Source organism: Mustelus asterias, chromosome 16, assembly GCF_964213995.1.
Source record: "Mustelus asterias chromosome 16, sMusAst1.hap1.1, whole genome shotgun sequence".
Taxonomy (NCBI): domain Eukaryota; kingdom Metazoa; phylum Chordata; class Chondrichthyes; order Carcharhiniformes; family Triakidae; genus Mustelus; species Mustelus asterias.
In genome coordinates, this window is record NC_135816.1 from 41,898,299 (window position 1) to 41,912,860 (window position 14,562).

The 14,562-nt window shown below is 44.5% G+C and overlaps 1 protein-coding gene across 1 annotated transcript in view; it reads right to left on the reverse strand.

Annotated features, from left to right (window-relative positions):
* LOC144505342 (PH and SEC7 domain-containing protein 2-like) overlaps positions 1–4,849 on the reverse strand; it is a 118,847-nt gene extending 113,998 nt beyond the window's left edge. Inside the window, exon 1 of the mRNA XM_078231463.1 lies at positions 4,224–4,849. Coding sequence (XP_078087589.1) covers positions 4,224–4,849 — 626 coding nt within the window. The remainder of the gene's footprint in view (positions 1–4,223) is intronic.
* Positions 4,850–14,562: the final 9,713 nt, after the last annotated feature.

The following is a 14,562-nucleotide window of genomic DNA, read 5'->3' on the forward strand; positions in this document are numbered from 1 at the left end:
GATGGAATTGTCCGGGTTCACTTGACTTAACAGCCTCACCAGTGGAGGTCCTCACTGGCAAGAATCACGTATGATCCCCCGCAATGAGGACCTGACATGATGGCCTCACTGATAGGACCAGAGGCCATGGAGGCTTCCCGAGTGGTCAGGAACGGGGTGGGCGGAGAGGGCAGTGCCCTTTGGGCAGTGCCAGCTTTGCACTGCCAGACCTGGCACTATCCATCGGGCACCCTGGCACTACCCACCAGGCAGTGCCATGGGGCAGAGCCTAAGGAGAGGGCGCAGGGCCTAAAGGGAGGCAGATGGTGGGGGGTGGACAACATCGGGTGGTGGGAGAATGACAGATCTCTCTGTTCTATGTACGCTTTCCATAATGTGGAGATGCCGGTGTTGGACTGGGGTAAACACAGTAAGACGTTTAACAACACCAAGTTAAAGTCCAACAGGTTTATTTGGTAGCTTTTGTGTGGCTTTTGCTACCAAATAAACCTGTTGGACTTTAACCTGGTGTTGTTAAACTTCTTACTGCTCTTTCCATAGAACATAGAGATCTGGGCATGCGTGATAGCACCCTCTAGCTGTGAGCATCTCTCATCTCTGTCTTAAATGAGTGAGCACTTATTTTTAAACAATGATGTTTACTCCTAGATTCTCGAACAAGGAGAAATATCCTCTCCACATCTACTCTGTCAATACCCCTCAGGATCAAGTTGACTCTTACTCTTCTAAACTCCAGTGGATAAGAGCTTCGCCTATCTAATCTTTCCTCATAAAACAACCCACCAAGTCCTAGTATTAATATAGTAAAAGTAAAGTTGCCATAGTCCCAGATGATAATAGGCTCTCCTGTCCTTCCATTTAACCTTAAATTTCCTTTCATAAAGAGACCAATACTGTGCATGATACTGCAAATATGGTCTCACCAATACCTTGTACAACGAAAGTATAATTTTCCTACTTTTGCAATCAATTCTCCTCACAATAAATGATAACATTCTACTTGCTTTCCTAATTACTTGCTGTACCTGTATACTAGCCTTTTGTAATTCATGTCCTAGGACACCCAGATCCCTCTGCACTTCAGAGCCCTGCAATCTCTCGCCATTTAGGTAATAAGCTTATTTTTCATTTTCCCTGTCGAAATGGATAATTTCACATTTGCCCGATCATACTCCATTTGCCAGATTTTTGACCACTCACCTAACCTATTTATGTCCCTTTGAAGTCACCTTACGTCTTCTTCACAAGTTACTTTCCTACCTATCCTTGTGTTATCAGCAAATTTGGCAACAATATGTTCAATCCCTTCATCCAAGTCATTTATGTAAATTGTAAAACGTTGGCACTGATCCCTGCAGCACACCACTCATTATATCCTGCCAATCAGAAAAAGACCCATTTACACTAACTCACTGTAATTATGATGTGCATCAATTGGACACGAGGCACAAAGCTTCGGTAAAAGAAGGCTTTTATTAACTAACAATGGAACTATCAGAACTTTAACACACTATCCCAGACTGAAGGGGTCCCGCCCGAGCAGGGGGTCTTATACCTCTCCCAGGAGGCGGAGCCCGACTGGGATGTGCCACAACAGTAACAACCACAGGTGTATCAATCCCACCCTAGCCCAACAACAACATTAGAACAATCCCACAGTGGGAACCAACGATGGTTCACCACAAGTTACAATTAGCGGGCCTATACACCACTCCCACAAGTGAGTTCCTGCCTTTATAATTTCTCATCTCAACCCAAACTGCTTCTACATCCTAGTTTCCTGAGCTTACATCATCCTTCACTGATGTGCTAATAATTATTAATTATTATTAATTAACAAAGGCACTCCTCCACCTGTTCTTAACTTTTTGTCCTTCCAAAATGTCACATACCATTCAATATTCAGGTCCCAATCTATGTCATCCTGTAGCCATGTTTTTGCAATGACTATCAGATTTATATTTGCGTGAGCAGTTCATCTCCTTTATTTCGAATGCTATGTGCATTCAGACACAGAGCCTTAAGTTTTGGTCTTTTATTGTTTTAGTAGCATCCAGCCTTGTCTCATTTTCTCTTAGATTTGTACTCTCTGTCCCTTCTTGTTATGGTCTGTTTATTATTTCCCATATTAGTACCGATCATCTTGCCTTGTTTCTACTCTTTGGCATACCACATCTTCTCAATTTTGATTTTTTTGCCCCCACTATTTAGTTTGAGACTCTCTCTACTTTGTTCGTTATGCAGCTCTCATAGAACATCAGCATGGTGGCACAATGGTTAGCACTGTTGCCTCACAGCCAACGAGCTTGTTCGATTCCAGCCTTGGGTGACAGTTTGCACCTTCTCCCCTTCTGCGTGACTTTCCTCCAGCTGCTCCAGTTTCCTCCCACAGTCCAAAGATCTGCAGGTTAGGTGGACTGACCATGCTAAATTGCCCCTTAAGAGTCCAAATATGTTAGAGGATTAGCAGGCTAAATGTGTGGGATTTCAGGGATAGGGAGGGGGGGTGATTCTGGGTAAGATGCTCTGTCGGAGAGTCAGTACATACTCGATGGGCCGAATTGCCTCCTTCGGCACTGTAGGGATTTTATTCTACGATCAGCTCCAGCATGGTTCAGGTACAGACAACCCCAACAGTATGGATCCCACTTTACCCAGCACTGGTGCCAGTGCCCCATAAACCAGAACCCACTTCTCCCACACCAACTTTGAGCCATGCATTATTTTCTCTAAACTCATTTGCATGTGGAACAGGTAATAGTCCAGAAATTATAACCTCGGAGGTTCTGAATCTTAATTTGGTGCCCAGCTCCTCATAATGACTATACAGAACCACCTTCCTCATCCGGCCTATGTCATTGATACCTACATGGACCATGACCACTGGATTCTCCCCCTCCCAATGCAAGTTCCTTTCCAGTTCTGAGCAGAAGTCCCAAACACTGGCATCAGGCAGGCAACACTGGCTTCTGGACTCTTGCTCCTTGCTACAGAGAACAGTATCAATCTCCCTCATTATACTGTCACCTACTATGACTATTCTTATGTGCTCCCCTCGCTTGAATTAGCTCATCCAACCTGCAGCCCCCACTCTCATCCAAACAAGTTGAAAGAACCTCAAATCTGCTGGATAATTACAGAAGTAGACACTCCTGAAATCCTGCCTTCTGGGTCCCCTTACCTGCCTCAGCTGCAGTTGCACCCTTCTATTCCTGACCACTTTCCAAACCTAAAGATCCTATCCTAAGGGCTGTGACCGCATCCTAAAACAGAGTCCAGGTAATTCTCCCACTCCCTGATGTTTAGGTCTATCTGCACCTCAGCCTCCAGCTCAATGACTCTGAGCTGCAGATATGCTTGCCCTGGATAACACTAGTATGCACGAGCTCCCTCACGCTGCAGCCTTGACACACCACCTGTCCTGCCATACTTATGAGCTCTAATTAATTACCAAATTCAATTATTCTTTTTAGTTATTTATTAATTGTATCACACACTCCGGTACTATTTATCCCAACCAACCAACTCACCTAGCAGCTTCTTTTCCTTAGTACTGGCACATATACGTCCTGCCACTGGTGGAGGCGGGAGTGAATTGCATTGGCGAGTTGTAGGAAATAAGCACTTCATAAAGTACACAGCACAAATGAGGAGGAACAAGTGTTGGTGGAATTGGGAGTATTTGCAGCATGCTGCTTGGAAGACCAGCCCAAGGGGATAACAACCAGGCAGAAACTGAGGCTCAGCAGCCATCGCCTCGTTTGCTCCATTGACTCAGAAGGAAGTAGAAGACACAGACTGTACACTTTGACCAAGAGTATTTGCCAGCCTTTGTAACATCTACATCTCAAAAGTGATAAAATGCACAATTGAAATTGGCTTTCATTAATTCCCATGGACAATTGACAATTAAAACAACATAAATTACAATCACAAAATCTGAAAGAAACAGAAATTTCTGTTTATGCTTTGGATTCCCAGCTTCTGCAGTACTTTGCTTTTTTTAATAAAAGGATGGCTTGAAAATCATAATGCATTCAAAAGAGCTTTTTTTCATGCTACCAATAGTTTCCATTGTTCCCTATAAGCCTGAAACCATAAATTTGATTGGCATCAGGACAACTCTATAATTGCTAAATCAAGTGCTGTTGCCACTAACAGCAGCATATATCTAGGCAATTAAGGAACCTCAGACCCCAGATGCATCTCCTCCAAGTAATTACCTTTTCTGCTCCTCTTCTGCATAGCGTTTGGTCTGTGCATCCTTTCCACATGCTGTGCTTTTCTCCAAAAAATTACTGCCGTCTTTTTTCTCAGCCAAATCCATGAGAATAGCATTTTCTGATCTTTGACCAGTATCTTCCCCGACTTTTAAGTCACAACAGATTCCATTTGCCACTATTCCAGTCACTCCCTCAGCAATTTTGCCATCAGGACATTTTGTGCTTGTTTCTGCTATTGCTTCAACCTCGAGGGTGAGACGAGAAGTATTCTTCCTGTCTGTGTCGTGTTCTTGACCTGACTGCTCAGGCACTCTTTTTACACCCTGTGCCTTATGTTCTTGTTTGGCTATTGTTCCCAGATGTTCAGCTGCATTGTTTGATTTCTCATCTCCTATAAGTGAACTTTTATCAGAGGTTGGCTGCTTAGATGTTATACCTTGTGCGTATTCTGAGTTTAATGTATCCATTTTTAGAAAGATCTCTTCATCCCCATTTGGAGCTTGACCTTCTGTGGCTGTCAGGTGATTTTCACTTCTGTTTTGAATAGCTGTTTCTTGTGCCAAATTGTTGAGCTTATTCGTGATCCTAATCCCTGGGGTACAAAGAGCATTCTTTTCTTGGTTCATGTTGAGATGATATAGAATTTAGGCAATCTTCCAGTTTTTGATGTGCACTTTGTTATGTTACTTACAGTTGATAAAGGTGAAACATAAACCTATAGTAGAAGAGAGAAAAAGACAATTTTTTTTTTCTGAATGAAAAGCCAGTCGATCTAAAAATAAATAATATGATGGTGAGCAGACAGATTACTTAGAATACAAATATTTTACAGGAAATAGTAATTGTGGGAAGAACAGTTTCATTTACATTACATGGTCAACAATATTATCAAAAAGCAGAAAATGCCAGAAATACTCAAAGAGGTCAGACAAATTCTATGGAGAGAGAAAATGAATTAGTAAGCCGAATTTTGCACTACACCATCAGAGGGTTGAAAGGCAGGGGGATAGCGGTTTATTAAATCCAGCTGGCAATCTGCCCACTGCCTTCCCACCTATTCCTGCTCCCACTGCAATCTTACCACACAGTGGTGGTGAAGGATAGCACCCCACCCCCATCAGTGGACCAAATGAGACCCTTTAGTGGACAAGTTATTTCCCACTTAAGAGCCTCACCTCACCACCATTGGGATTTAACCAAAGGCAGGAGAGGTCCATGCCAAGTGGCTAACCCAGCAGGTTTCCCTGCATAGGTTTGTGGTGAGAAGTGGAATCCCTCATAATCCTGTCCCCTGAAACCATTGGAGGGCCCCCCAACTCACCCCCCCCAACTCACCCCCCCCCCCAACTCACCCCCCCCCCCCCCCCCCCGCTCAACCTCACAGGTTGCATTTTCCTGAACACCAGTTCACCCATCCTCCTCACCTCCCTCCCCCTTGCCAGGGACTGCCAGCTTGGGACCCAGTGATACCCTCCAACATTTATCCTAGTCCAGATCCAGCTCCAAATCTGAAAGCGTTGGAGGGTGATTGGCCTCTGATTGGTCAGAAGCTCTTTGGTATGGGACTTCCTGATCTAGAAAGACCGAAATCTGCCTCAAGGCTATTAAGGGCCAATTGTTCCCCTCAGCGACTTCCTGCCCACTTTTTAGCCAGAAGGCAACGAATTCAGCGCCTTGTTTAATTCAGCCCAGCATTAAAGGGCTGTGAAAAGTTCGATACAATGGGTTTTAAGCAAGTGAAAGTGGGAAGTGGAAAAAGGTAAAAAAGGGAGGGTCTCTGATAGAGCGGAAGGCAGGAGACATTAAATGACAAAAGGGCTCACACTCCAAGGCTAAAGAAAGTAGTAAAGGGGAAAATAAAGAAATCAGAGGTGTTTCCAAAGGAGGTGTGCATGGAAAAATCATGAACAGCTATCATCCAAAAGAAAGAAAGGGAAAAAGTAGAGAAGGAAAAGAAAACAAAAATGTTGAATCCAGAAGGCTTGTGGTGAGCTTCACTGGAACACTGCAGGAGGTCAAGGGCAGAAAAGTCAGAACAGAATAATGGTGCAGAATTCAAATGGCCGGTGATGGATTGAACAGAGGTGTTTCACAAAGCAGCCTGTCAATCTGTGTCTGATCTCCACAGTGTAGACAAGACCACATTCTGAGCATTGAATATAGTGCACTAAATTGAAAGAAATAAAGTAAAACAAGTAAAATGTGTTTCACCTAGAAAGAGTTTGGAGGCTTGTGTGGTGAGGAGGGAGCAAGTAAAAGAATAGGTGCTGCATCTCTTGCACTGGCATAGAAAGGTACCAGAGAAGGTGCGACTGAAGAATGGACCAGGAAAGAGAGAACAGTCCCTTTGCCACGTTAAAAGGGAAAGGGAAGAGAAGATGTTTCTGGTGGTGGCATCACACTGCAGGTGGCAGAAATAGAGTAAGAAGTTTAACAACACCAGGTTAAAGTCCAACAGGTTTATTTGGTAGCAAAAGCCACACAAGCTTTCGAGGCTCTGAGCCCCTTCTTCAGGTGAGTGGGAATTCTGTTCACAAACAGAACTTATAAGACACAGACTCAATTTACATGAATAATGGTTGGAATGCGAATACTTACAACTAATCCAGTCTTTAAGAAACAAAACAATGGGAGTGGAGAGAGCATCAAGACAGGCTAAAAAGATGTGTATTGTCTCCAGACAAGACAGCCAGTGAAACTCTGCAGGTCCACGCAACTGTGGGAGTTACAAATAGTGTGACATAAATTCTGATTCTAGGATCGCATGATAAAGACTCAGGAGGAAAAAAGCAGAAATATTTATGTGAAATAGTGTGACATAAACCCAATATCCCGGTTGAGGCCGTCCTTGTGTGTGCGGAACCTGGCTATCAGTTTCTGCTCCGCGACTCTGCGCTGTCGTGTGTCGCGAAGGCCGCCTTGGAGAACGCTTACCCGAATATCAGAGGCCGAATGCCCGTGACCGCTGAAGTGCTCCCCAACAGGAAGAGAACAGTCTTGCCTGGTGATTGTCGAGCGGTGTTCATTCATCCGTTGTCGCAGCGGGAACACCGCTCGACAATCACCAGGCAAGACTGTTCTCTTCCTGTTGGGGAGCACTTCAGCGGTCACGGGCATTCGGCCTCTGATATTCGGGTAAGCGTTCTCCAAGGCGGCCTTCGCGACACACGACAGCGCAGAGTCGCGGAGCAGAAACTGATAGCCAGGTTCCGCACACACAAGGACGGCCTCAACCGGGATATTGGGTTTATGTCACACTATTTCACATAAATATTTCTGCTTTTTTCCTCCTGAGTCTTTATCATGCGATCCTAGAATCAGAATTTATGTCACACTATTTGTAACTCCCACAGTTGCGTGGACCTGCAGAGTTTCACTGGCTGTCTTGTCTGGAGACAATACACATCTTTTTAGCCTGTCTTGATGCTCTCTCCACTCCCATTGTTTTGTTTCTTAAAGACTGGATTAGTTGTAAGTATTCGCATTCCAACCATTATTCATGTAAATTGAGTCTGTGTCTTATAAGTTCTGTTTGTGAACAGAATTCCCACTCACCTGAAGAAGGGGCTCAGAGCCTCGAAAGCTTGTGTGGCTTTTGCTACCAAATAAACCTGTTGGACTTTAACCTGGTGTTGTTAAACTTCTTACTGTGTTTACCCCAGTCCAACGCCGGCATCTCCACATGGTGGCAGAAATGGCAGAGGATGATTGAATCCACAGCCTGGTGAAGTGGAAGGTGAGGTCATGGGGAGTGCTATCATGCTTCTGGGAGGGAGGGGAAGGGATTAGAGCAGAAGTGGAAAAAAAAGAAATGGATGTGGCTGAGGGCCCTGTCAATCGGAATGAGGTGGAGTAGAGGAGGAGCAGGTAGTCTTTGTTTGAGGAGGAAGACATAGTATGGAGGATTGCATCATGAGAACAAATGCAATGAAGACAGAGAAACGGGGAGAATGAAACAGTGAAATAGACTCCTTACAGGAATCGGGGCATGAGGGGGTTTAGTGTGCCCAGCATTTCTGTTTCTCATTCAGCTATCCAGCATCCATAGGATTTTGCTTTTGTCTTTTAAAAGCAGATTGAAATGTTGTGACTCATCGAAAGGTAACTTTTCAATTACCCATTAAATTTCATACACTTTACTCAGGTTTTTTCGTCCTATCTCAGTTACAAGCCCGCTGCTAATTACTTAAACCAATTACAATTCAAAAAACTTCAGTATAGCAATTAATGCAAGTTCTATTTCAAAGCAATTATCAATTATGTGAGGAGGATTTTGAGCTTGCACTCTCCGTGTGCGGGATCGCCGGCACGGGCGCAAGAGGAGAAAATCAGGAAACATCCATAAAAGGGCTGGAACCTCAATTAAATAGATTTTAATATGGTTAACAGGTCACTGCAGCCACTACTCCCCACCTCGGTCACATGATACCCCTCCTCACATCGACGAGGTTCACAACAGGTTTAGCCAAATGAGAATCAGTCGAGTGGATCCCTCCAGAGTACAGAGATAAGGATAGAGGAAAGGGACATGGGCAGTCATTGCCCTGGCACTGCCCTCTGGCACTTGATACTGCCACTGGCAGTACCAACTGGGCAGTGCCAACCTGTGCCAGGAGACAGTGCTGGGGTGAACCTAGTGGGAGCCTCAGTGTGTGTGTGTGTGTGTGGGGAGAGGGGGGAGGAGGAGGGGGGGAGCTGAGTAGTCATTTATATGTGGTGAGGGGGAGGGAGAACAAGCACTGATGATGGATTGGAATGCCGCCGATGATTGATGGGGGGAGAAGGACCTCCAATATCTCTGTGGTGTTGTGGGGGAGGGGATTAACTTTTTCTTCTGATTGGGGCACCCTTTCAAAATGGTGTCCCAATTTCAGAGGAGTCAGTCTTGCTGGCTTTATGAGGCCCCGCCTCGCCAGAGTGATGGGCATAAACCACACCCACTCATTTTGTTTTGACTAAGGGGCTCAAAATCTGGAGAGAAAACTGGTCTTTGGAGCTGGAAAACTTCACGCCAGTTTTCTGTCTGAGCCTGAGAAATTTTGATAAGATACCCCCAGTCTCTCTTTATGTCACTTTTTCTCAAAACCACATATGTTCCCAGTAAAATTAATGGACAATTTATTTCCAACGTTCACCCTAAAATAACTCTGCAGCACCTACAAAGAGGCTGAGTCCTTAGGCAACCTCCATTTATTATTTGCCCCTGACCATGGTGACTTACTTGGACAACATAAATCAGAATTTGCTGTGAGGATTCACATGTACAAACCAACATCCTAACATTTCATAGCACTATTCACTGTGGATTCTATATCTTTAACCATTAGCCATTGTGAAAATCAGTTTCTAAACAACACGTGGTGTAACAAATTTGACTCCTGCAAATGCTGGCATAATTCATCCACTATAGTCCGTTTTGCAGCTAGCACTATCAATGTAAGCAAAATCCAAAATGCCCTTGCCATCCACCCTTCTGATTGATACGGAATAATCTGATAGTGAGAAATAATTTAGATTAAAAAATAAAGCAAATGCACTTAAATAATCCATCATTAATATATTTACTACAAAAGATAAAAATAAACTTTTATCCATACAAGTGCATTAATAAATATAGATCAATAAATTATTTTATTCCACACACAGCATTGAAGGTAGCAATATTAGCTTGAATCACAGGCTGAAACAACTGCAGTGCTTAAAGATTTACAACTTAAACACAACCCATCTAAAATATTAGAAAAGCAGAAACTGAACACAATTACATTGCGGGACTGGTCCTTTCGCTTCCGGAACTTGGGAACTGAATCTCATCAAGGCTAATAAAAAACAAAATTCGAAGTATTCTGGGTCATCTCAATCTATCTGGGCAACTACAAGGCCAAAGTAGAGAAAACAGAAAAAGTGGGATGAGTCTTCTTTAAATTGGCATCCTTACTGAGATGTCTGGTATGAGAAATGGAAACAAAAGATTTGTACAGAAGGGAGTGCTGACTTCAATCCGAGGTTAGAGTTCAATGTTAGGAAATTTACATCTCACCAGAATTTAAATAATTACACAATATATATTTGGCATGATGTGGGACAAATTAAAGCGGATTTAAAAGGGCCAAATTCATAGGAATTAGTTTCAAATTTATTTACTTTGTAGTTAACATTCAGAAAGTGCTAATTAGTGAAAAATGGAAACCTTTAACAACGTACCACAGAGTAGGCTTAATAAACACAAGCCAAGGACTAGATGGCTAGTAGGCACAAGTGAGATAAAGACCAAATGTGAATAAGACAATACCACGTGAAATAAATATGCAAAAGACTACAAATCTTGAAGATGGAAAGAGGAGGGGAACTGAGATCACAACTATGCTCAATTTGAATGCTAAGGGAATTAAGTCCCTTCCTGTTAATGAAGGCCACTGGCTGGACTGTGGAAGCTTTGATGGTCATATACGTGCAGTCTATGGGCCTGATTTTACCATTTTGAGTCTAAGTGCCGAATCTGGACATCAAATAGATCCGCGCCTGGAACCCTCTTTCCAGCGCGCCCATACGCGTTTTGCCGGCTCCGGTCCGATTCGCGCTGTGGGCAGGGCTTAGCGCTGGCAGACCGATCGGAGCTCTGAACAGCGCATGCGTAGTTCGAAAAAAAATCTGACAGAGCGCGCCCGGGCGCGAAAGAAAAAAAAAGCAGAAAGCGGAGAGAGCGGCTCTCTGACGATCATCCTCTGGTCAGTGGGGGGGTTCCGCTGCCAGTCTGCGGCCGATCGGTAGGGAGGGAGGGGGCAGGGGGGTCCTCCGCCACTCTGCGGGCGATCCCTCCTCCCCACTGGAGGAACGAATCCCTCCTGCTGGAGTGCACGTGCGGCCATGCCATCCCACAAAACCTTCAGGATGAAGCGATTCCTCGCTGAGAAGATGAAGCAGAACCGGCCGATTCCACAGTGGATCCGCATGAAAACCGGCAACAAGATCAGTACAACTCCAAGAGGAGACACTGGAGAAGGACCAAGCTGGGCCTGTAAAGGGATACACCATCACTGGTACACTACCAGCCCCAGATTACTCTTCCCTGCAGGGGCAAGAGAGCGGGAGAGATGGCGGGAGAGACCGCGCCCGGATCGGGTGTCAGTAAAGCCGTGATCTGCTCGGAATCGGGAGCAGATCGCGGTATAGGCCCGACGCCCAACTTTACCGCGATTTCACGCCCGTTTTAGTAAAATCAGGCCCTATGAGTCATTGCACCTGGGGGAACTGTGGGAGGAAACACATGCAGACATGGGGATAATGTGCAAACTTCTCACAGACAGTGACCCAAGCCAGGAATCAAACCCAGGTCACTGGTACTGTGAGGCAGTAATGCTAACCACTGTGCCACAATGACGCAAAATCCTTTGGTTTTCTTGACCTGCCTGTCTGCATCGGTTTGGAAATTTATGTACTGGTTGACCTTCCTGAAAAGGTTATCTGTCACTACCTTGATGAAGTAATGGGTAGCAGATTGGGGAATGCTGCACATGTCTTCGCTGAGCCCTGGGATAAACCTGAGGCAGAGAAATTCAGGTCAAGGTCACCCTGAATGCTACTGGCATTGGGTGACCACCAATACAACTGAAGTTCTAATTGCTCCAACATCAATCATGGACTCTTAGAAAAGGTGCAGCTATTGGTGACACTGAGTTCTGTAGGCTATAGCCATGGGCTACCTTCGTCTCCACACTGGTAACTGCTTGCAGATCCACTACAGCCTTCTGTCACATCCCCATCAAGAGAACCTCTGCAGGTGGCCAGGAGGTTGTTGTGTATCTGCACCTCCCCCATCACATCATGTTCTGCACCTCCATGGATGTGCCTTCTCTGTAATGTAGGATGCCGGCAGCAAAGGGGTGCATTCAACGGGATATCCCCTTGACAATGGCAGGTTCAGAAGATCCTGCTACCAGCCAATGACGAGCGCCTCTTGCATGGAAAATCCCACCCATTAACTCTGTTTCTCTCTCCCCAAATGCTGCCATACCTGCAGAGCATTTCCAGCATTTTGGTTTTACTTTGGTAGTTTCATACCTTTACGACCCCAAATCAGATTGTCATCCAGATACTTGGTTTTCTATTGAATGGGGAGGTGTAACCTTTAATATGGTTTGTTCATCGCCAAGCAGGTTTAGCAAATGTGTTAAATTCAAACATTGTCTACCAATAGATAAAATATCCCTCAAAACACCTAAATGGACAAGTAAAATATATGCGATTTATTGAAATTATGTTTTTATCATGCAAGTTATTCCTGTACTTTTAAAGTTAATCTGGGCTCACGTCCTGCTGTCTATATACACACAATTAAAAATGCACTACAGCCTCCACTTGCAGCATCTTAAATAAGAACAAAAAGGTATAAAAGTGAAATACTGTGGATGCAGAAAATCTGAAATAAAAACTGGAAATGCTGGAAATATTCAGCAGGTCTGGCAGTGAACAGAGATGTGGAGATGCCGGCATTGGACTGGGGTAAATACAGTAAGAAGTCTCACAACACCAGGTTAAAGTCCAGCAGGTTTATTTGGTAGCAAACGCCACTAGCTTTCGTCCTTCGTCAGATGGAGTGGGAGATCTGCTCGCAAACAGGGCATACAGAGACACAAACTCAATTTACAGAATAATGATTGGAATGCAAGTCTTTTAGCTGTGAAGACTCGCATTCCAATCATTATTCTGTAAACTGAGTTTGTGTCTCTGTATGTCCTGTATGTTTGTGAGCAGATCTCCCACTCCACCTGACGAAGGAGCAGCATGCTCCGAAAGCTAGTGGCGTTTGCTACCAAATAAACCTGCTGGACTTTAACCTGGTGTTGTGAGACTTGTGACAGTGAACAGAGAAAGAAGTCTAACAACACCAGGTTATAGTCAGTGAACAGAGAAACAGAGTTAGTGTTTTGAGTCAAATATGACTCTTCTTCTGACTCTTCTGCATTGAACCAAAAGGATTGGAGTGCAGAAAAAGTTATGTCCACCTATTTACCCTCAAAGACTTCTGTAATTGAAACTCTTTGACAAAACTCCTATCTCCATTAATCATGAGCGGGATTCTCCAATCTCGTTCGTGGCCATCCCACTGCAAGTGAGAACAGGAGAATTTGGTGTTCCAGCCAAAACTCCATTCACTCTCAGCGGCGTTGGAGAATCCTGGCTGCAAACGAGGAGGAAGATTTTCAGTGCATGTCAAGTAAGGCCTACCACAGAAATCCCAGAATAATTGGCAACAGACAAAACTTTCATCATAAAAACCCAACATCAAACCATCCTCTTCAGAACTTGTCTGCTTTCAAAACAGATGTGCTCCATTGAAACATCACAATGTAATTATACCACATGGAGACTCGCAGCAGTCAGACTCAGGATTTTCAGTAGCATCTCTGCTCGGACTGCAACACATGGCTACACCTGCAGCAAATAATCCAACATAAAAATAATTGCTGTCATGTCATCACAAAGTGCATTCTGAATGTGGGAAAAAAAAAGCCCCATTTCATTGTCCCGAATGAAGAAATGATTGAAAATCAATGGAGATATTTTCTGATTTAAAAACGTTGGATAGAGTGTTCTGATGCTGGTGGGAGCAGGAAGAAATGCGGACAAGGAAACTTAATTCTGCAGGTGGCCCAAAATCAGAATCTCAAAAGCATGATGAAAGTTTGGAATCAAGTTCAATGGGTGGCACGGTGGCATAGTGGTTAGCACTGCTGCCTCACAGCGCCAGGGATCCGGGTTCGATTCCCAGCTTGGGTCGTTGTCTGTGTGGAGTTTGCACATTCTCCCGTGTCTGCGTGGGTTTCCTCCGGGTGCTCCGGTTTCCTCCCACTGTCCAAAGATGTGCTGGTTAGATGGATTGTCTACGCTAAATTCTCCGTGTACCCAAACAGGCACCGGAGTGTGGCAACTCAGGGATTTTCGCAGTAACTTCATTGCAGGTTAATGTAAGCCTACTTGTGACTAATAAATAAACTTTTAATAAGTCCTCAAATTTTAAAGGCGGATTGAGCATCCCAACGGCAGACGTTAATGAGTGTGTGTGCTGCTCTAAGTGGGATGGGTTTTGTGCGCAAAGATGGTGGTTGAGGATTGAACCAAAGAGAGAGAGGGATCAATGGTATCCTCAGCAGGGTCTTTGGGGATTAAACTGAGGGTACAGGGAAGTGGATGGGACGGTGGTAGTGATAAGGTGAGTGGGACATGGTAGGTTGGGATCTCCAGAGTCATAGGCAGGAGCTGGATGATCTCACGGTGGGGCTCATTAAAGGTGAGGCTCTTTAAAGGTGAGGAACAAGTAGTTTCAATAATGGGAAGT